Raw genomic sequence first — 22,836 nt, forward strand, 5'->3', positions numbered from 1 at the left:
TCCCCTCCTGGTTCTGGGAGACAGTGGTGCAGGCGAGGGTGAGGAAGCACCTGGACCTTCACTTGCCTGACCTGCCTCTTCCTCCTCTTCTTCCGATCCATCCTGTGCTCCACCCTCCAGCTCTGAAGCTTCCCTTGCCTCTGACTCTTGCCTCCTGGCTGGTACAGTTCCCCACAAATCACTGCTCCCGTTTCTTGAGTCCAACTCCAGCCCTCCTGCCCCCGCTGAACACTTGTCAGCATCCTGCCAGTCCCTGACACACCAGAAGCATGAAAGAATGGTAGCCACAGTTCCCCATTGCATACAAACTCAGGTTACTGTAGCTTATTTCAACCACAGTTAGCTACCACAAACCAGGCTCAAGCCATGGTTTCAGATCATGGTTTGTTAGCGTCTGCTTAGAACAAACCACAGTTCCCTGAGCTATGAATAATGAGGAACTGTGGTTTGTTCTAAGTGAAGACAGAAGCTTTTTCTCTTCTTCTTTTGTGTATGAATGGGAAGAAAGAGAGGTAAGCCTATCATGGTTCCTTCCCAATCATCTGAACAATGGTTTAGGCAACTTTCTGAACTAGGCATATGTTAAGTCAAGCAATACAGAAAGCAACACTGTGGAAGAATACCTGGGTGGATTGAAGAAGTTATCTCAAATCGAAACTGTAGCTGGCCACTGACATGGTCTGTCGGCAGCCTTCGTCCCAAAGTGTAGCTGACAACCCTGTCACTGTAAGAAACCAAGGCCATGCTTAGAAGAATTTTATTACTACAGCACTTTCATTCACTACAATTAACTTGTATTATTTATTTATTTATAATATGCATTATTTATGAACCTAACTTATTCATGTTCATTAATTTCAATGGGTTTACTCTAAGTAAAACCTAGCTCAATACCTCCCCACCCCCCACAAAAACAGGCACGTTAAATGGTTACATGCACCTTAAGTAATGTCTACTTTGGCCCCAGGCTATGTATTTTTGTGCTTTTATACTGTGAACCCCCTTGGATGAAGGGCAGCATATAAATTTAATAAATTATCATCAACAACAAAATTTTCAGCATTATATATTCTGGGTTTTTTTTTAAAAAAAATACATCACAACCCAGACAATAAATGGACATTAATATACCGTATTTTTCGCCCCATAAGGCACACCGGCCCATAGGACGCTCCTAGTTTTTTTGGGGGGGAAATAAAGAAAAAAATTTTATTTCCCCCCCAGGTGCGGGGCTGGGGCGGGAAGCTGTCCCCCGAGCTTGTGGGGCTGGAGGCGGGGAGAAGCAGGCTTCTCCCGCCGCCAGCCTTCTAACCAAGTCGGGGGACAGCGGGAAAGGTGCGCCGCGCCTCTCCCGCTATCCCCCGAGTTTGCGGGGCTGGCGACGGGGAGGAGCAGGCTTCTCCCCCCGCCAGCCTCCAAACCAAGTCGGGGGACAGCGGGAAAGGTGCGCCGCGCCTCTCCCGCTGTCCCCCGAGTTTGCGGGGCTGGCGACGGGGAGGAGCAGGCTTCTCCCCCCGCCAGCCTCCAAACCAAGTCGGGGGGACAGTGGGAAAGGCGCGCTGCGCCTCTCCCGCTATCCCCCGAGTTTGCGGGGCTGGCGATGGGGAGGAGCAGGCTTCTCCCCCCGCCAGCCTTCTAACCAAGTCGGGGGACAGCGGGAAAGTTGCGCCGCGCCTCTCCCGCTGTCCCCCGAGTTTGCGGGGCTGGCGATAGGGAGGAGCAGGCTTCTCCCCCCGCCAGCCTTCTAACCAAGTCGGGGGACAGCGGGAAAGGTGCGCCGCGCCTCTCCCGCTATCCCCCGAGTTTGCGGGGCTGGCGATGGGGAGGAGCAGGCTTCTTCCCCCGCCAGCCTTCTAACCAAGTCGGGGGACAGCGGGAAAGGTGCTCCGCGCCTCTCCCGCTGTCCCCCGAGTTTGCGGGGCTGGCGACGGGGAGGAGCAGGCTTCTCCCCCCGCCAGCCTTCTAACCAAGTCGGGGGACAACGGGAAAGGTGCGCCGCGCCTCTCCCGCTGTCCCCCGAGTTTGCGGGGCTGGCGATAGGGAGGAGCAGGCTTCTCCCCCCGCCAGCCTTCTAACCAAGTCGGGGGACAGCGGGAAAGGTGCGCCGCGCCTCTCCCGCTATCGCCCAAGTTTGCGGGGCTGGCGATGGGGAGGAGCAGGCTTCTCCCCCCGCCAGCCTTCTAACCAAGTCGGGGGACAGCGGGAAAGGTGCGCCGCGCCTCTCCCGCTATCGCCCAAGTTTGTGGGGCTGGCGATGGGGAGGAGCAGGCTTCTCCCCCCGCCAGCCTTCTAACCAAGTCGGGGGACAGCGGGAAAGGTGCGCCGCGCCTCTCCCGCTATCGCCCAAGTTTGCGGGGCTGGCGATGGGGAGGAGCAGGCTTCTCCCCGCCGCCAGCCTCCAAACCAGGTCTGGGGACAATGGGATGGCGGCGTTCCGCCTCCCTGCTCTCCCCCGAGCTTGTGGGGCTGGGGGTGGGGCTCTCCTGAAGCCTGGAGAGCGAGAGGGGTCGGTGCGCACCGACCCCTCTTGCTCTCCAGGCTTCAGCGAAAGCCTGCATTCGCCCCATAGGACGCACACACATTTCCCCTTCATTTTTGGAGGGGAAAAAGTGCGTCCTATAGGGCGAAAAATACGGTAGTCAAGTCAGCCTAAGGTAAAAGCACCTGCATACATAAGTAGAGCAACTGCTTTCCAAAAGCAAAAATAGCACAATGTTTTTTATGACATAAAGCAGTAGTTGCTCTCCTTTTCATCAACACTTAAAGAGCAGAGAGCCCTGCTCAGAGGGTTACCCAATGGCATGTTTCTCCAGGAGCCGTTGGACTGGCATGGAAAGCTTCCCCAAGAAGCGCTTAATGATCGGCCGACTCTTTGCAAACTTGTCCTTCACCTCTATTTCCAGGACATCGGTGGGCAGGGAGACAAAGCTGAAGAGCTACAAAAGAAAACACAAGAAACGGTAGACAGCTTAGAGGTGGGCTGTGCTGGTTCTGACCCAACTATCCCTGGGGCACATATATCTAGTTATCTATATCCAGCAATCTAATAAATCCCTGGAGAAACTATGAAAACAGACCACACCATCCAATTGAACATTTCCCAAAAGTCTGAAAAGCAGAGGCTTGAGGTCAATGCCTCACACAAAGTGTTTCAGATTTGTGTTTCACAGAGCGTTTCAGATTTGCATCCTTGTCGTGGAAACAAGTTGTAGTTCATAAAGTTACAATTAAGGCCAGATCATATTTATGTTGCCTACAAGTGCCCCAGGAATGATCAGGAACTGTTTTAGGCAGGCCACAACCCACATGGTGGTACCTCTGAGAAAGGCCAGAACTCAGTGGCAACACTTGGCATGTAAAAGGAACCACGTTTAATTCTGGAATCTGCAGGCAAGGCTGAGAGAGATCCATGACTGGAACCCTGAAGGTGGTATTGAGTTAGGCTGAGTTAGCTTCCTACCATTTGTGACACCTTGTACTTCTGTATGGGGCTGGTTATGTAGACCATGGAGGCAAGATAGCGAATCACAGGAGCCATGTGGAGGTGCCAGTTGGAAGAAGACAGTACTCACCAGCATAGAGTACCAGTGTGTCAAAGAGCAAGCCGGCAATACAACAATCCTGTCCCAGGTTAGATTTAACTCTCTTTTTTGAGCAAAAACACAATCTTCACAGACTTGGTTGACTGTCAAGCCTAATGAACACAGCAGCTCATCCTTGGTGGTCTTATTCCATGAAAATCAGTTGCTGAGACTGAAAGGCCCCACCTCCCCACAGCTGTTTATGTCCCCTCTTCTCCAGGGCTTTCCCCAAGCAATCAGAAACTGCATCTGCATGCAGCCTGATGCTCCTCCACCTGTTTCATGCCTCTTCTGGTTCCAAGAGACATGAGGGAAGGGGAGCTTGTCGTAGCAGAAATGGGAGACACCTGCCTGACCCATCTGTGTCTCTTGGCCTCTCTCCTCCCACCCTCCTGCTTCAGCTTCTGCCTGATTCTGGATATCTCTCAGCCACAGACTCTCCCAGCTCACTAAGCCCTGTTACCTCTTCAGCTTCCAACACCTTCTCTTCCCAGCCTTCTCCCTCTGACTACCCCTCGTTGTCCCACCACCTCTCCCCGCGCTCTGGGCCTTCTTCCCTTGGTGGTTTCCCGCTGGTTCCTCCCACCACTCCTCCGCATCCAACTGGTCCCTAACACAGTGCCTCTTATTTTGCTGTCCATGCAGTCATACTCTCAAGGATATCAATTAATGCTCCCAACATTAATTACATAAGCATGATGGAGCAACCATTTGATGTATTTTCTAATTAACACTGGCCTATGGCCTATCAACTGGACAAAGACTGTGGTAGGAGACTAAAAACTATACAGGCCACCTTTTGGGGGAAAGTGTTAGAAATCCAGCCCACCACATCAGCTTCTTCAATATTCCTTAGCAGGGGGCTTAGCCCCCCAATATTGAGGGGGCGGAGGAGGGTGAATCACTGAGCCGAGCACAGTGCAGCATCAAAGGCAAGCTCCTCCGGAGCACAAGAAGAGGAGCCATGGTCATTGAAGCTGGGCAGTGCTGGGCAAGGCCTCCTGATGCTGCGTCCCACACATGTGATGTGCCTGGCGTGCATCACACGTGTGCATGACACTACACTGTCCCTCTAATTTGGCCACGTTGGTCTCTTCAAAATAAAAATAAAAAGCCTAAACCATTAGTTACTTTGAAAATTCAGGTCAATTTATTAAATTCATTGGAAAAACTGACTCCATGTATAACAGCATAGCAAATTCAAGCCAAGAAAAGTCTGAGGCTCAATTTCTTTTCCTGCTTGCAGCATCAGCCCCTCATACTGACCACATCCAAATCCATTGCCCTTTACTATGCAAAGAAAGGATTGTATAGCTTGCTGGTAAACACACATTTCCCAAATACAAGTTTGCCTCATGGCATGATCACAGCCTGTGCAGGAGAGAATAATGGGAAGGAACAGAGGTCCTCAGCCTTTCACGCACCTGCCTACTCCCACCTACAAACACCCCTGACAGCCATTTTACCCCCTCCATCCCATGCCAGGTTTCTTCCAACTTGGGAGCCAGATTTGTATTAAAATGTCAAGGACAGATCTGCAGGAAAGAACTGGTGGCTGCAGGAAAGATGAAGCGTCTCTCACCCACCAACCCTGCTCTGCAAATGTCCTCCCTGCCCCATATTACCAGGGACCCTATTGTGTTGCATCCTAATTAGCTCAGAAATCCAGTCCTTTGATTCCAACCAGAGCAGCTAATGCATCTCTAGGTTTTGGGGCTCTCATTCACTTTTCTGCTGCAATCAGCTAATGTAAATAGCTAGTTAACACCACATGCTAAAATACACCTTGCTTCTTTTGTTTGCCTATTATTTGGCAATTCAGATCAAATATCCAGTTTTTCTCCCTGCAGCAGTTAGGCTGCGTATCCATGAAATTTTTTTTATAAAAAAAAACAATTAAGAATTATATGGTACCCTTGAGCGCACAGAGGTATGTTGCAATGAATAATTCATACTAAGAGCTTGCTGTGTGATTTTGTGTGCATGATTATGGGGGGGACGGACGGACCTGACTTCATGAAGCTAGCATTAGATTATAATTCTTCCATTTCCTTGCTTGTGCCTTTTCAATTATTCAGGTTGCAACATCCTTTTAATTTGGATCTCAGCTCCTTAAACTAATCATCCTAAGTGATTGATGTTTGAAAGGGCTGGTTCTAAACTTTGCATGCATGAATGCTAGGATGTGAACACGTCCACATCAATATCCTAGCACAGGAATGACCAAGATGTATTTTCAGGGGCCATCCTATTCTCCAGACAGTAGTCTAGAGATCAGAAGTATACAGCTCAAAAACTACTGGTGAAATCACTTCACAAATGATCAGGATTTATGCTAAGGATGTTGAGATATAACCTTAAAGGCCTCACAGTTATGTCACACTCAAGTACAGCCAGGGCAATGGAGACAAAACTAAAAGAGAAATGTAACATTAAATTGTGTGGGATATTCAAGAACAGCCTTGCTGACTCAGACTAAAGCAACAGGCTGTGCACACACCACACATTTAAAGCATGTAATCTCTGCATCCCAAGAATGGCTGTTCAACCCAATTCCTTTCCCCCCCACCGCCTCTGACTCCTGCCGGCCCACAGCCTCTTCCGGCTCCCTGAACCCTGTTGCCTCTTCAGCTTCTGACACCATCACCAAGTTTGCTCCCTCTTCTCCCTCTGACCTCTCTTTGTTGTCCCACTACCCCTCCCTTGGCTCAGAGCCTTTTTCTCTTGGGGTTTCCCAGCTAGTGCCTGCCACCACTCTTCGGCACCCAGCCAGTCCTGACTAGGGTTTTAAAAATATTTTAAATTTAATTGTGAGCAACACTATCTGTTCCCCATTCCTTTCAAGACATTCTATTTCCATTTTTAGACACTTTCTACAGTCCCAGTTTAAGAAATCCAATAACAAAATCAAATTCTTTATTGTGATTTCACTTAAAAAAGATTATTATTTTTTTGCAGAGCTCAGAGATGTTAGTGTTGTTTCTGAAAGTTAATAGCTGTTTCTGAGTGTTTGCTGAATGATGGGGGAGGAGGTAAAACAGATGCCCAACCCAACATGAAGCAAAGTGCATGAGTTCTGCTCCCTGTTTATTCCAGCTGATTTCAGGAATGAAGAAATCACTCTGTTCTTATTCCTGGGGAGTTGATGGAAACATGATGAGCAGAGGAAAATGGGGAACTTGTAGCTGTTCAGCTTGCTGTCCTTACCTGACCTGGCCTACTTTCAATACTACAGCAATACAACACTCATGTCACCTTCAGTTTTCTTAGAAGAGATGTCAAATGCCTTTGCATGCAGGTGTGTGCTCATGGTGAGAGAAAAGCTAAGAGTGAAAGAAAAAGACGGGGAGGGGGGATACTTGGTTTGCTGTCCAAGATGCTTGTGCTGGGAGCTAAATCTAGCTTGAGTGGTCTATTTATAGACACAGCACTTGCTAATAAAAGAAACAACTGACTCTTGATCTCCTGCTCAATATTGTTGTGACTGATGTAAATTTACCTGCAAGTGCAGCATGGAAAATACAAAATTTATGCTCATCAAATTCGCAGATGACACCGAATTGTGAGGGGTAGCTAATGCTGCAGAAGACAGAATCAGAATTAAAAATGACCTTGGAGAATTTGAAAACTGGGTCCAAGCTAACAAAATGAATTTCAGTAGGGACAAATGTAAGGTTCTGCACTTAGGCAGGAAGAACCAGCTGCACAAATATAAGGTGGAGGACACCTGGCTTACTAACAATACATGTGAAAAGGATCTTGGAGATCTTAGTTGACCACAAGCTGAACATGAGTCAACAGTGTGATGCAGCAGCAAAAAAAGCTAATGCTATTCCAGGCTGCATCAACAGAACTATAGTGTCCCAATCAAGGGAAGTAATAGTATCGCTCTATTTTGCCTTGGTCAGGCCCCCACCTAGAGTACTGTATCCAGTTCTGGGTGCCACAATTTAAGAAGGATGTTGACAAGCTGGAACATGCGCAGAGGAAGGCAACAAAGATGATCAAGGGTCTGGAAACCAAGCCTTATGAACGGTTGAAGGAGCTGGGTATGTTTAGCCTGGGAAAGAGGAGACTGAAAGGAGATATGATAGCCATCTTCAAATATCCTAAGGGCTGTCACTAGCAAGGCAAAAACACTCAAGGAGGGTGTGATCAGCGCCGGGGAGGGGGCATGGCCTAGGAAGAGTCCTGTGGTGGGCAGATAGAGAGGCATGCAGGGTTGCTTCTGGCTCTCAGGCCTGAGTTTCTCCACCCTGCCTTATATGGACAACTCAGCTATAGGCAAGTGGTTCTCCCTAGGGGCCACTCCATGCACCACTGAGAAGGCCCTGCTGACTGGGAGGTGCCTGGCTCCCTGGCCCTGGTTTGCGGGGGCACTTGGTTGGTGTCTGAAGGAGCCAGGGCAGATGTTGGGAGTAGGTTAGCAACAACTCACAAGGTATCAGTGGAGTTAACTCTTTATCCAAAGAAGCAAAACAGCTTAGGCCTAGTGAGCACAGCAACTTTTCCCAGTAGATCTTGGTCCATTGAGACAGTTGCAAGGACTGAAGGTCCCCACCTTCCCACAGCTTCTAAGTCTCCCCGCCCTTGGTTCCTTCCCAAGCAATCTGAGGCTACTTTGTCTTGCCTGTCTCTGTTCCACCCTCTTCATACCTATTTGGGTTCTGGGGGACAAGGTGGGAGGGAAGCTGGTTGCTGCAGAAGCGGGAGACAGCCTGGCTTCCTCAACAGCCTGACTCACTGCTGTCTCTTGACCCCTCTCCCAGCTAGGGCTTTTGCCACCTGGGGTGGTCACTGAGTTCACTGCCCCTCACACTGTTTCTCATCTGGGAGCTCCACTGGTTTGCCACGGTCCTCCTCTTTGCTCTGACGGTCCTCCCCTCCCCCCCCCCGCTTCCCAAGAGGTGGGAAGGAACTCAGTTCCTGTCACCTCAGTAAGTCTGTGTATAGAAAAAGTGCATCCAGAAAACCCCACCATTCTCAAACCAAACAAAAATTCAAAGTTATACATAAAACTGATGCTTAAAATAGAAAGTACATAAATTCAAACAAATGCAGCAATGTGGCCGCACACCTCAGATTTTAACACTAGCTTTTCAGAGTATATTAAAAATGTGAACAGACAGTCTTGGGGCACAGTAAATTTAACAGATTAATTGGGACATCAGCTTTCAAGGATTAGCACTCACTTCATCAGATTCATGACCTGTTATTCCCGACTGGCAGACATATACACGAGTATGGAGAAATAAAACTGTAGGCAGAAAGGCCAAGGCTATGAGATCTAAGAGGTACAGTCAGCGGCAGAGCATATGCCCATGCTGCCCAGGGCGGGCACACTCCTGAGGGGGGCATTCCCAGGAGGCGCGGAGCGTGCCCTTCCACAAGCCACAGTTCAGAGTAGGAGAGGGGCGGGGAAGCTGCTGCTCACTCTCCTCCCGCTCTCCGCAGGTGGGTCAGACACGACCCGGCAACAGAACTGTTGCAGCCGGGTGCGCCTCGCCATGGCTGAGGAGGGCTGCCGCCGGGTCCGAAGAGCTGCTGCCGCCGGGCCTGAGGTGTGCCGCCCACTCGCCTGCCATTTTGTCACCCCCCTCAGACATGACACTCAGGGTGAACTGCACCCACCTCACCCCCCCTTCCTACGCCTCTGGGTACAGTCTGTGACATTTCAACTCAAAGCAGAAATGTACACAAAGCAAGTACACTGTCCACTCACAACAGCACTTGTGAAACCAGCTATGGGGAAGGGCCATCACTCAGTGGTCAAGCACTGGCTTTGCGCCCAGAAGTTCCCAGATGGTATCCCTGGCATCTCCAGGTATGACTGGGAAAAGGTTCCTGTCTGGAACCCTGGAGAGCCGCTGCCAGACAGTGTAGACAATCCTGAGTGAGAATCAATGGTCTGACTCAGTAAAAGACACCTTCCTATGTTCCTAGTAGCAGCATAATCTTTCAAATTGTGCTATGCTAATTTAACACCTGCAGGGGAAGAGAAAACACTTGAGTCCAGGTCAGGGCAATGATTCCAACTATTAGAATCATAAAATCATAGAATTTGTAGTGTTGGAAGGGATGAGGAGGAACATCTAGTCCAAGCCCTGCAATGTATGATTCCCCTCCCTCTCCAACATCCCTGAGATTAAGAGTCTCATGCTTTACCAATTGAGCCACCCATCATGTATTATACTCTTCCCAGTATACTGAGGGCACTTCAGTGTTACTAGAAAACAAAAACCTTGCCTTCCCCCATGAATACGCCCCACCCCCAAATTTCAGTATGGCCCAGGGTTCAAATACCTTTCCACCAATTAAGACTATACATTCACACACACACACACACACACACACACTTCTCTCCGTAACTTATATCTGCCCCCACTCACTTTCTGGCACCATCCCTTTCCCGCCTACTCAGTGGTGTAGCTGGGTCTTTCATTGCCCCTCTCGCTGTGCTGCCTCGTGCCGCCCTGGGCGGTCTGCATCTCCCACACCCACTAGTTATGCCAGTGCACTCCCCCACCTCTGCTTCCACCTCTGATACTGGACTGCTCTCTGCCCCAGCCTCTTCCTGCTCACAAAACTCTGTTACCTCTTCAGCTTCTGACACACCTCCTCCCAGACTGATCCCTCTTCTCCCTCTGACAGCTCATTGTCATCCCACCACCAATCCCTGGCCGTGAGCCTTCTTCCTTTGGGGGTTCCCTTGGGGGTTTCCCAGCTGGTGCCCCCCACCACTCCTCTGCATCACTGGATTTGGAATTAGGTTCTTGTTTGCTGGAGGTGCCGAAGCCACCAACTAGCGCACCTCACCCTCCTCTGTGCATTTGATAGTCATAGTTCCTAGTTTGCAAGTTACTCCATCCTGGGACAGCAGTAACTTGAGGACTAGGGCTCTGGGGAAGAGAGGGAAGGTTATATCTTCATAGGACACATGTACATTGACTTTCCCTTGTTCACTATTGCCCATGCCCGTGTGCCTTAAAGAGTGACAGGAACCCACTGGGTTCTATGGTGAACCCCTCCATGGGCACAGTAGTGCCCAAAAGCCCAGATCGTTCCCATAATTATGACCCTATTTTTCCTTTTTTGCGAAATCTGTTTCAGCTTGTTCAGAGTCTCCTGAAAATCTTGCCCTTTTAAAAGCTTGTCTAACAGCTATTTGCTTGCTTTATTTATAGTCACTTTCAGCGTGATGGCAATGCTTCTTCAGTAAAGGGTCTCCCATTCCTCTAAGCAACTCCTTTACAGTTGTTATTATTTCACAGATTAAATGCTACACTGGAAGTTATTGACAGTAAATGTATTTAAGACTAGCAACATCAATTCACCACTGTGGTAAGGGCTGATATAAAATAAAGCATTGCAACAAATGGGTATTTTCTGGCTTAAACAGATATTGGAGGATACTAACACTAAGGATTACATTGCATTGAATATTTAGAAGCTTCAGCCCTGCAAACAATAGTTCTTCATGTAGAGCTGATTATAAAACTGGTGGATTTTTAGATTTTATACAGCTATAGATTTCTGGATGCCTTATTCCCCCTGACTGCTGCAAGAGAAGATTGCAAGTTTCACAGCAAACATATTTGTTGTTGTTGTTGTTGTTGTTGTTGTTGTTGTTGTTGTTGTTGTTTATTTAAAGTTGATGCTTATTTTATCATTTTCCCATTCAGACCCAGACCCATGGGTCAGTGTCAGAGGCTGGATTACCAGGCACCTACATATACCCATGCCTGAAGAGGGGACCCACTACCAATTTACTATCCTTTTCACTGAATACACATTTTATTTCCACATGCTCAATTCTAAACTTGCATCCAACCTTCAAAGGACCACACCCCCCCCCTTCTGCATCAGAATCATAATGGAATGGCTGTTGACAAAACAGGAAGGAAATCAAGAGTGGTTAAGTGCAACTATACAGATTACCCGATGGTACACAGAGACATCAAAATCTGGGCAGTATAAAATGCTCAGCTGCCCTTCAACAAAGAATAATTTTTCAGGCCCTCGCGGTGCATCTCATGTAATAGATAGGACCTTAAACTTAAGCACACTAGATGCACCAGCCAATTTTTGACGCTCCCATGGGCCCATTCCCCAAAGGTATAAAACTCAATGAGAAGGAAATAAATTGAATAACAGAAGCCAGCTCAGGGAATCTAATATAGTTACTAAAGAAAATAAGAATGTATGTCATTATCTGAAGAAGTCATTCTGTAATCTGTAACAACATTTTAGCAGTTCAGCTTGACATTCTTATAATCTTTAGTTGCCATTTTTTACAAACCACACAAGCTTCTAGACCTTTTGAGGGCATAGAAAACCCAGAATCCAACAGGCGCTGACAAAGGCTTCTCAAATGCATGCAAAATCTCTATTATGAACTACCACTACAGCTCACCAGTAACAATTTTGTGGCTTGTGGCCACATTTTGTGGCCCATTTGCAACACAAAAAATGTAGCTTTTCTCAATCCAAAATCATTCATGCTCATTCTCAATATGTTGCTTTCAATCTAGATCAGTTATTGATTCTCCTGGCCACAACTGATTTTGCATATTTGATATGCAGTTAAAAACCCTTCCCTTGATCAGATTATACATGCCCTTTCCTCCCTGCACATGACCCAGGTGAATGAAGAAGGAAGTGGTGATGGTGATCTTGGTAAAAGGTAAAGGACCCCTGGATGGTTAAGTCCAGTCAAAGGCGAATACGGGGTTGCGGTGCTCATCTCACTTTAAGGCCGAGGGAGCCAGCATTTGTCCACAGACAGCTTTTTGGGTCATGTGGCCAGCATGACTAAACTGCTTCTGGTGTAACAGAACACCATGATCGAAACCAGAGCACACAAAAACCCTGTTTACCTTCTCAGCACTGCAGTACCTATTTATCTACTTGCACTTTGATGTGCTTTCGAACTGCTAGGTTGGCAGGAGCTGAGACAAAGCAACGGGAGCTCACCCCGTCACGGGGATTCGAACCACCAACCTTCTGATCGGCAAGCCCAAGAGGCTCAGTGCTTTAGACCACAGCGCCACCCGCATCCCTGTAATCTTGGTATACACCCACTCACAACATCTATGTGCAGGTGAGGATATACCCTTCCCAACATCCATTGCCAGGACCATCTATGTCTGTTTTCATCTATTTTCAAATAGACACAATGTGGAGTAATGCAGAAACAAACTGCAGTGTGTTTTTACTTTCAGAATGAAACCACTTTCTCAAGAAGACTGAAGAATTGTACCTGTCTTCTTCCCTGGGAAGAAGAGTGTTCTAATAATACCACTCCTACCCACACGTGAGGGTGAATTTGCCAAACCCCTTGTTGGTTTGACCCTGGGATGGAGCTGGTGGTGGCCAATTAGCTATTTGGAGAAGGGAGGAAGGCAGGTTTTACAAATTGGCTCCTTTCCAAACTCTTCATTCTGCTTTTTTTCGGGTGAAGGAGGGGAGAACTATGTGCATTTGCTCTTTAAAGACAAAGGCAGAAACCTTTGAGCACATGGTATGGCCTGTATTTCAAAAGCTGGTTTCTGTGGAGGTTTCAGCTGTACAGAACCTTGCTGGTTGTCTGGGACCTGTTCTTTCTCTTACTCCAGGCGTAAGTGCCTATTTCCCTGGACTGGGGGCTTCTCTGGCAGCTATATTTGTGTTTGTGTTTGATAGGAAAGGGGAACCTTCCATACCTACAACCTTCTCTGTTCTTCCTTTGCAGTACAAGGAAGGGACGTTAAAAGGGAAGATTCCCCCCACCTCCAATCCTACACCATCACTTTCAACATGGGAGTCCTCCTCAGTGGTGGAGCTTCATGCTCCAGCACCGGGGGCGGGCGGAGAGCAGGTGGGGGCGTGGCATGCCTGTGGGGGCGTGGCACCCAGCATAGGCGGGGGGAGGGCAGTCACGATGGCACCCCACTGGGATGGTGCTGCTGGAGAGGTGCTCTGCCCCCCCCACTCCTCTTCCTCTGCCAGTGGTCCTCCTCCTTCTGGCTAGGGAAGGGAAGGCATCAGGCCTGGGGCAGAATACAGGTTGCATACTATCATTGCTATTTAATTTGCCACTTAATATTATACTGGTGTTGTTTGTATGTTTGCCCCTGTGAAGTCCTTATTTAGGCTTGAATATTCTGCACTGCAGCTGATGTCACTGTTTTTGCTTAAACAGCCCTTGCCTCAGTTGGCATTCTTATAACTTCATTTTGACACTGATCCCCTTTCTTGTTGCTCAACATTACTCCTGTACCATTTGGCAAGTTCTTATTTAATATATGACAAGATAAGAATTCCTTCCAAGCCTCTGCTGCAGGGCCACAGGTGGCACCTGCAAAAGTGCCCAGGAGTGGGGAGGGAGACTAATCCTTCCCTCATTAAGGAACTTCCCTGCCTGGACTGTCTTGGTTTAGCTAGTTCTGTTTATTAGGCTGTTCTACAGATCTTTTGTCATATTTGAAAAAGCTTAACCCCCCCCCCTTTTTTTGGCACCAAAGTATCATGACTTCTTTATGGGTGTATTGGCAAAGAACTTTTCCTGAAGAACGATGAGGACTTATTGCTGAAGCAAACTTTTTACCATTCTCTCATAGTTCAAAGTATTCCTTGTAATTTCGGAATTCTGTGTATCTTTGAAAAACTTTCATGTTGTTCATCATTGCTGCTAGTTAAATATAGATACTATTTGTATACATTTGAATCTCTATTTATTGTGCAGATGGTTGTGAAATCCCTGCAGTGTGCATCTTTATTAATAATGTATGTTTGGACACTTTGTCTTGAATTATGCTTGCCCAACTCAAAGAGGGAAGAAGACAGAGGCCAGAAATAGGCAGCTTTTGTTGAGAGTGAGAGTGAGAGAGAGAGAGAGAGAGAGAGAGAGAGAGAGCTAAAGGCAATTTGGAAGAGGGATCACTGCATATTATGTGCTGGTTATGACCTATAAAGCCCTATACAGCTTAGGTCCAAGCTATCTGAAAGATCATACTCCCTCTTACCAACTTGCACAGACTCTGAGATCTTCAGAGAATGCCCTTTTCGTGGTCCTGCCACTCTCACAGGCCTGCTTGATGGGGATGCGCGACAGGGTCTTCTCAATGGTGGCTGCTCCCAGACTCTGGAACTTCCTCCCCAGAGAAGCCAGACTGGCTCCCTCCTTGTTGTCCTTCCACCAACAGGGAACTGACTGCTTTTGATGAAAGGGCTTGTGCTGTGCTGTTTTTACTAATTCTCTGTATATTGTTAATATAGATGATAGATATAGCTAGATAGCTAAAGATAGTTTTAGTTCTATTAATGTTTAATTGTTTTTAAATTATTCCTCTATAGGAAGCTGCCTTGAGTCTCTGTCAAGGAAAAAGGCAGGGTATAAATAAATACATATCAATCATATCATATCATATCCATCCCAATTTCACCTCTGCAATGAAGTTTTCGATAAAAATGGAGGCATTGCAGAAATTGTTTTCTGCCTCCACCATCTGGCAGGGCTTACATGCTTGTCACATGCCCACAAATGCTGCCTCCTCACATCTCAGAACCTTTTGCTAGGAGACCAAGTGGGCCTCCTTCACATTGCTGAAGGAAAAGGCCAGTTTTTCCTCCCCTGCCTGGGTGGAGCCTGCCCTGCATCGAACAGTTTGATCAGGGCCAACGCTGGGCAAAGGAAATATATATATGAACACTATAACTGAAGTCTCTCTCAAACCATTTCCCATTCTCTTACTGACATTATCGTTTTACTGATTGTTTCAAATACATTGTTTTGAATTGCTAATAGTTACTGTTGTTCATTTGTGGAAAAATAGCATGCAATTAAACATAATGATGATGATCTGTCTCCAGCCAAAATTATGTGTTGAAGAAGTTGACATATAAACACATATATTAAAAGTACAACTTTCTGTTTTATAGCAAGTTAAACATAGTTAAATATGCATATCTGACTACACTGCTCTTGTTTACAACATTATATAGAATACTTCTTGCATAGGCAACGAGTTCTGGGGAAATCAGAGCTTGTCAGTTAACTGGCCTTTCAGTTTAAAAGAAATTGGGCTGTGCAGTCGTAATGGTGACCTGGTTTCCATACTGTTTAAAGCCAACGAGCTTGTTGCACAGCGCCGTGTTTCTGAGAGAAAATTCTCAATTGTACGCAGAATGAAGTTGCTCACTAATGGAAAAACCTTCAGGCATTTGCAGATTGCTTCTCAGCCACAAGACGTCAGCAAACTGAACATTTAAATACAGTGAGAACTGAGCCTAAACCAGAGCACATTCAGTGAAATACAGTATTTTGTGCCCTGCCAAAAGCAATTCCCTCTGCCTTCATTTCAGTGAATCTTGTGAAATGATGTGAAAATGTTCATTCAAAGTGAAGGCAGAGACACGGCACTCTCTCTGATTTGGCTTTACAGTATCATTCAGAGCACAATTGGATTCACTGTGTGCTGATATGATACCATCCTGTTGCCTTTGTGGTCCCTGATCCACTGTGATCACCAGGATAAAAACCCTGGTAGTAAAAACAAACAAACCAACTCCCAGAGGATCCAAATTGAGAATATAAGCAGCTACAAACAACACACAAAAAAGGCAAGCAAAAGGGAGACTTTTTGGAAATCTTTTCCTTTTACAAATTGTCTCATTTTGCCCATAAATGTTACAGGTTGGATCCAGACTTAGCCGACTTGTCCCACTGATTTCAATCAAACCTAGCTATAGGGAGACAGTGTAATGTAGGCCTGCACAATGTACATTACTGTAAGCTACTTCTATTCCAAACTCTGTTTAGAAAGTGGGAGGGGCTACTGCCAGCTGAGATGGCAAGTGAATGTGGGTCTTAGTTTTGGAGACTGGACCCAAGGTCACATGACCAAGCTGGTTTGGAATAGCCCCATCTTGCCCCTGCCACACTCTGAAGCCCCCCCCCCTTCCCTTCTGCTGGCTTTCACCAACTGAGGCAGGGTGAAGGGACTTAAGCCAGTGTATCTCCAGCTCAGCTGGAGTCAGTGGTTTATGCTGGCATAGCCCCAGTTCAGCCAGGAAAGCCATGTTTTGCCAGATCAAAACTCTCTCACTCCAGCAGAAGCTAGGTTTGGACTGCGCTGTAGGTCTGGATTGAATCCAATAAATGTATCAAAAAAAGTGTTATATCTTGTTTAGTGCAAACCACAAAGTGAAGTGAAACTTCAGCAGGTACTTAATATTCTCTGTGTTCAACCTAGTGCAACAATTTCATTTAGTAGCTAGCACAGTTTCTACCTTTGGTGGGCCCTTCCTATGCAAACTGACTTTGAAAGCAGCCCTCCTCCAGCAGAATCTCTGGGCTTGGATTCTGATGCCATCCAAATATAGCAGTTGCTAATTTAAAAGTTTTCAATGACACAAATACATTTTCATTTCCTTGCTAAATTTCTTGTACCCTCATGCTGCTTGTTCTCTCCTTTTCCAGTAACATTGCGAAGACTTTCTGGCACCTAACAATGGCATCCAACCACCCTCTAATTACGTTCTTGTAATGCCAAGCTGTGCCTTTATTTAATAATTACCAACCCTACAAATAACAGTTTTGTAGTACAATGTCTACCAAAGGACTAAAGTAGCATTTGTCTTAGTAGCAAATTACACTGTTGTGGCTGAAATTTAAGGAAATTTGCATTTCAAGTGCAAACCGTTAAATGATGATTTGGACAAGGAGGATATATCAAATCATACATCTAGGTTCCAGCAGCCCAACTTAGAGAGTAAGCCTGGTGGCAAGCCCCTGGCTTGATGGATTCAGTTTTCTGCTTCTCCAAGATTGCAGCCACCTCTTCTTACATTCTCCCTCCCCCCAGCCCCCTCCCCATTCTTTATTTGTATCTTTTTTGTTCTCTTGTACGAATCTGTCAAACGGTAGGACCCAAACCAATGGCTTGAGGTTACAAGAAAGGAGATTCCGATTAAATAAGAACTTTCTGACAGTAAGAGACATTCGACAGTGGAAGGGACTCTCTCAGAAGGTGGTGGCCTCTCCTTCATTGGAGGTTTATAAGCAGAAACTGGATGGGCATCTGTCATGTATGATTTTGTTGAGATTCCTGCATTGCAGGGGGTTGGACTAGATCACCGTCAGGGTCCATTCCAACTCTACAATTCTACGATTTTATGATTCCATGATTCTTAGATTAACATACTCTTTCACTTTCATTTCCTCCCAATATTTTACGCCTTTTCTATTTTTATACACCCTTTTCTTCTGATGGACATTGCTTGAAGCAGGACTTAATGTGAGCCAAGGCTTCCCAGGGCGCAGCTTCAGAATTTCATTGACTATCACAGCTCAGGCAGAAGGTGCACAGTGTGGCTGAGAGCCCATGCATGGTGCTTTCCCCTTCCTCTGTAAGTCATTGCAAGGAGCATCCACTTCCTAGGGGAGGTTCCCAAGTCAGAAGCTATGACTTCAGGTAAGCTTAAACCCTACACCTTTTCATTTAGGCACTTGTAGACGATGTGGACACAGAGGTGGCAGGGCGTGTGTGGAGATTACATTGCACCTGTGAGGAAAGGCTCTCTTCAAACAGTGACATCCTCTCTGTTCCTCCAAGCTTTTATAAAATGTCTGCACCTTGGCTAAATTTGTACATTTGCTCCAAGGGCATAGCAGCTTTGTTTCATTTTTCAAAAAAGCTAATGGCTTACCTCTCCTTGCCAGATGGGATTGACCGTGTTACACATGATCTTGGACCTCTTCTCCTGTCCATGGTGAGGAAGAGCTGGGAAGATGCTGTGCTTTCCAGGCTGGATTGAAATCTTTAGGTAAGGGTCTGGATTGAAGAACATGCCTTTCTTCAGGCCAAAAGCTTGAAAATCTGCAGAAAGTTGAGTGGGATCCACTTCAATCATTAATAATTTTTAGCTTCCCCCCTTTGTAACCTCTTTGAAACATTTTATCTAATTTTAAATCTTGAGAACTGTATTCTCTGCCATCATGACACTCAAAGCAATAGACATAACCAGTGAGACAAGTCTCAGTGATTGCCATGGGAAATGTACACACCATACATTTAAAGCCCATTTCCCTTATCCCCAACAATCTTGGGAACTGTAGTTTGCCCCTCATAGAGCAACCATGGCCAGCATTCTTAACAAACTACAGTTCTCAGGATTCCTGTGGGTATGTGCTTCAAATACATGGTGTGTATGCATCCTTAGCTGCATGAAAATAGTTTAAAGACTATTGCTAAAGCCTGTAGCTGCATGTGTGATGGACAAAGGCCTTCTTATCGGTCAAGAAACATGGGGAGGGTAGGAGTCATTCAGAAACTGGTCAGAGAGTTACAAGGATGAATAAAATCATGCAAGGAACATGGAAGAGATTTAGACCCAGTGTTTCTAGAGCTCCTTGGGCTCTGCAAATCTCCTTGCTCTGCCAGCTCACACAGTGAACAATCAGAATGTCCTAAATGTCAGTTTGCTATCTGTTCAGGAGATCAAGACACCACCAAGGAGTTTCCAGGCAAGCACTTTCCACTCTTATTTGTAATTCACTGCTAGCAGAATTTCCCGAGAAAATATGGATATATTTTCATCTCATCATAATGGCTCTGAAAAATGTGTTCACCAAGGCTACTGACTTCCAGAGGACCTAATGTTTTTGTTAAAAATGAGTTCAGCACACTCTGGTTTTCCCAAGGCATTTCTTGGGTGCACATAAATTGAAGGAAAACCAAGAAAGCAGTTAACAGCCTCTGTATATATATTTTAAGTCAAACCTAATGACGAATGATATTAATAAACCATATACCATGCATCATTTCTGATTGCTCATAAATCACTGCCCTCCCCACAACAAGTGGCACATATCAATCTGTTTGAAAATGTCAGGCAATTTCTCAGAAACAGATCAGTGGAGCATGGAACAAACAGAAGGCAAAGCAAGCATATTTTTCTGTACATTTTCTCAGTCATTCAAAAAACTAGAATAAAGTCCATAACAAAATGATGGAGTGGGCCATTTTGTGGAAGTAAAGCCATTAACAGCAGTGGAGTTTGGAGGCATCACTTGGAAGCAACTATATTTGTCTGGGAGATAACAAAAACACTTCCATAATACAACTAGTTGCACATAACAGAATTGGGGCAGTAGCAGACACAGGATAATTGAGGCAAAGCAATATTTGAAGAAAGCCAGTATGCTACAGTGAATGGGGTTACGTTTCGATGCAAAGATGACCTTTGGAGGAGTCATAACACATAAGTCATGATTTCTCTGCACAATCCAGATGACAACTTAAGCGAAGATAGATAGTAAGGTGCCCTGAACCTATCAGGTACCATTCTGAATCAAGGGAGTTTAGTTATCGCTAGAAGAATGAAAGATAGGAGGCAAAACAGATCTGAAGATGATAACACTGGAAAGAGAATGTGGAAGAATAACGGGATGGAGGATGTTGGCAAGGCAGGGTCTTTGAAAAGGATCTCAAATGATAAATAGGTTCAACTGGGAGTGAGCAGTCCTTCAGTTGTTAAGAGTGTTATAGGTTAAAAGTGACCCTTTGAATTATATCTGGAAAGAGAAGTTATTGGAAAATCTTTAACACTGGCATGATAGATTCTGATCAAAGAATCACGATCAAAAGTCTGGCTGCCATATTCTGAACCTGCTGTGAATGGTGTTACAATCATGGTGTTACCAGGTAACTGTGGCATTCAGTCATACCACCAAGTGACAACATAGCTTGTGTTCTGTGCCTTTATCAAAATCTTAAGTTTGAGGCTATCCAGTTCAGTAAAATATGCCTCTGAGTGTAGGAAAATACAGCAATATCTTTCATCGCGTACATAGAAAGGTACAGTGGAAGTGTAGAAAGATGTTTGAGGGGACTGGAGTAAAATACGATAAAAGTTTTTAGTACAATATGGCATGGGATACAGGAAAGTATGGCACTGTGGCAAAACATGGTGGGGTATTTTTTGAAATCAAGCATGTGCCATACAGAATCTCTGCTGCCCCCAGAAAAGTGATAAGAAAATGCAACAGAAGAATTTAAAGTAATATAGTTTCACTTTTGCTAACGAGAGGCTCACAAGAAAGCCAGAGGAAGTCTACAGGGAAAACATTTGAAGCCATTGAAGAAATTAATTTAGGAGGGCGGTTGATTTTTTTAAAAAGCCTAGGTCACAAGGAAAAGATGAGAAAATATTAATTATTAACACATTGCTAGCAGGGATAAATTGTTAATTGTCTTCAAAGAGAATGCAATAGAAGAGAAGAGTAGTTAATTAATGTTCTGGTGGGCTTTGTATGCATAAACCAGTGACAGCCAGTGCAGCACAGTGGAAAGAATGCTAGGCTTAGAGCAGGGAGACTCAGGCTGAAGAAGACTCTCAGGTACAAAGCTCACTGGTTGATCTTCAGTCTTTCAGCCCAGTAGTTATCAACCTGTCTTCCAGGAACACTGGAGTTCCTTAACAAGACAGTCAGGAATGGCAGCTAAGCTTCCTTGAAAGATTGCTTATCCCTCACCTCAGTTCAGCTGTATAGGAGTGCTGTTTATATGCCGGGGTGCATATTCAATTCATACAAGATTACAGTGTTACTATACAGAATATGCTCCATGTTTCTTGGAAGGCAAGTTGATGGCACAGAAGTTCAAAAAACCCGCTGTTTTAGCCTAGCTTACCCAAAAGATTTACTGTGGCGATAAAGGAGTAGATCCATATACATTGCCCTGAACTTCTTGGTGGGAGGGTAGGATGCACATGTAATAAACAAACAAACAAATAAATAAATCAGACTTAGAGTTGCTGGAAAAGTCAAGGCGATGGATATTATACAACATGACTTCTCTGAGCTCCGTAAATTGATCACTGGATACGATGACTTTTCAGGCTTAGTTAACTGCTCTAATAATTCCTCTGTGCTGTTACAAAATCATTTAAGTAGCTGCCACATAGCTACCAATAACCTGAAGCCACCTTTAAACTCTGTGTTAAAAATAGATTTTTCTTAAACCTAACCTATTAGCCAGAGAAAGGAATGTATGTAGTTAGTTTATCATAGATGCTAGCTACAGATCGTGTGGTCTGTTGGATTCTCATAAGCAAATTCCTTTATGATTTGTTCTTATAACTTTCCAGGCATAGAAGACTGGATAAATGGATCTAGTTTAAATTAGACTGAGGAGAGCCAATAAAATGACTGTCAAGATCAAGAACCGACAGGAGCTAGCAATTGGTAATGAAATCTACTAATGATGAAAAGTCAGTTGCAGATCAGTTGCACAAGGCACCTGAGAGTCCCAGGTTTGATAGTCTGTATGTGCTATTTGTGCCTCTTCCTAGCTCCTTCAAGTAGCATGATGTACTAGTTAACAGGAAGAGGCTGGCCCAGAGCTGAACAGGTGTCATGGAAAACCCAACAGCATTCACCTTTCCAGACCTCAGTAATGGACAGCTATTCCGATCTTGAATAAAAGACATAAAGCTGTGAAATTTTGAGGTTTGAAAATTTTGCAGTAATTGTGATTTCTTTAGAATTCCAAAATATTGTTGAAATGTTCATGACTTTGATTTAATCAATGAATTTTGAAATTTGATCAACATGGAGACTTGGAAAATGGGAGATTGGCTTCAAATGTCCCCTCAGCCATGAAGCTCCCTGGAAGGCCTGAGGCAAGTTGCCATTTCTCACCCTAAACTACCTCAGAGTGATGTTGCAATGATAACATGGGGCAAGTCTCTCTGTGTGGCCTGATCTAATCTCATTGAAGCAAGGGCAGTGTAGAAACATGATAAACACATTCAGGTCAATGATTTGGGGTTGCTGAAACATTCTGTACAAAAGTGTATCAGAACAAGGCATACCTGACAATGAAAAACTGATCAGTCTTCTGCTCCCCTGGCCCTGGACTGAATCTTCATTGGTGATGCTTTTAAAAATCTGCTGGAAGGAGAAAAATAGCAAGAGAGCTGGCATTAGTATTTTTGCTTTTCTTTTTAAAACAACAATGCTACCTAATAACTATTATTCCTATGGTTGCAATCAAGAACAAATCAATGACAAGCACTCATTCGGCATCTATTGATCAAAACACTTCTTTTGACAAGTTAATGCTATACCAGTAAAGGGGAAATAGAGGCTACTGGAGAACATCATCTCAAAGAAGGGGAAGATGAAGCAACGGATTACCGTAATCTTTTAAATGCCCATAAAAAGAGCATTCTCTTATCCTACTGTTTGTAAACAGCACTTATTACCGGGGGT

The 22,836-nt window shown here is 45.3% G+C and overlaps 1 protein-coding gene across 1 annotated transcript in view; it reads right to left on the reverse strand.

Annotated features, from left to right (window-relative positions):
- The window catches only part of HECW1 (HECT, C2 and WW domain containing E3 ubiquitin protein ligase 1), a 188,722-nt gene that overhangs the window by 61,348 nt on the left and 104,538 nt on the right, over nucleotides 1-22,836 (reverse strand). Inside the window, 4 exon segments of the mRNA XM_083407000.1 lie at nucleotides 624-724; nucleotides 2,794-2,936; nucleotides 18,270-18,439; nucleotides 22,437-22,512. Coding sequence (XP_083263126.1) covers nucleotides 624-724; nucleotides 2,794-2,936; nucleotides 18,270-18,439; nucleotides 22,437-22,512 — 490 coding nt within the window.

Source organism: Podarcis tiliguerta, assembly GCF_965153285.1.
Source record: "Podarcis tiliguerta genome assembly, chromosome: 12".
Classification (NCBI taxonomy): domain Eukaryota; kingdom Metazoa; phylum Chordata; class Lepidosauria; order Squamata; family Lacertidae; genus Podarcis; species Podarcis tiliguerta.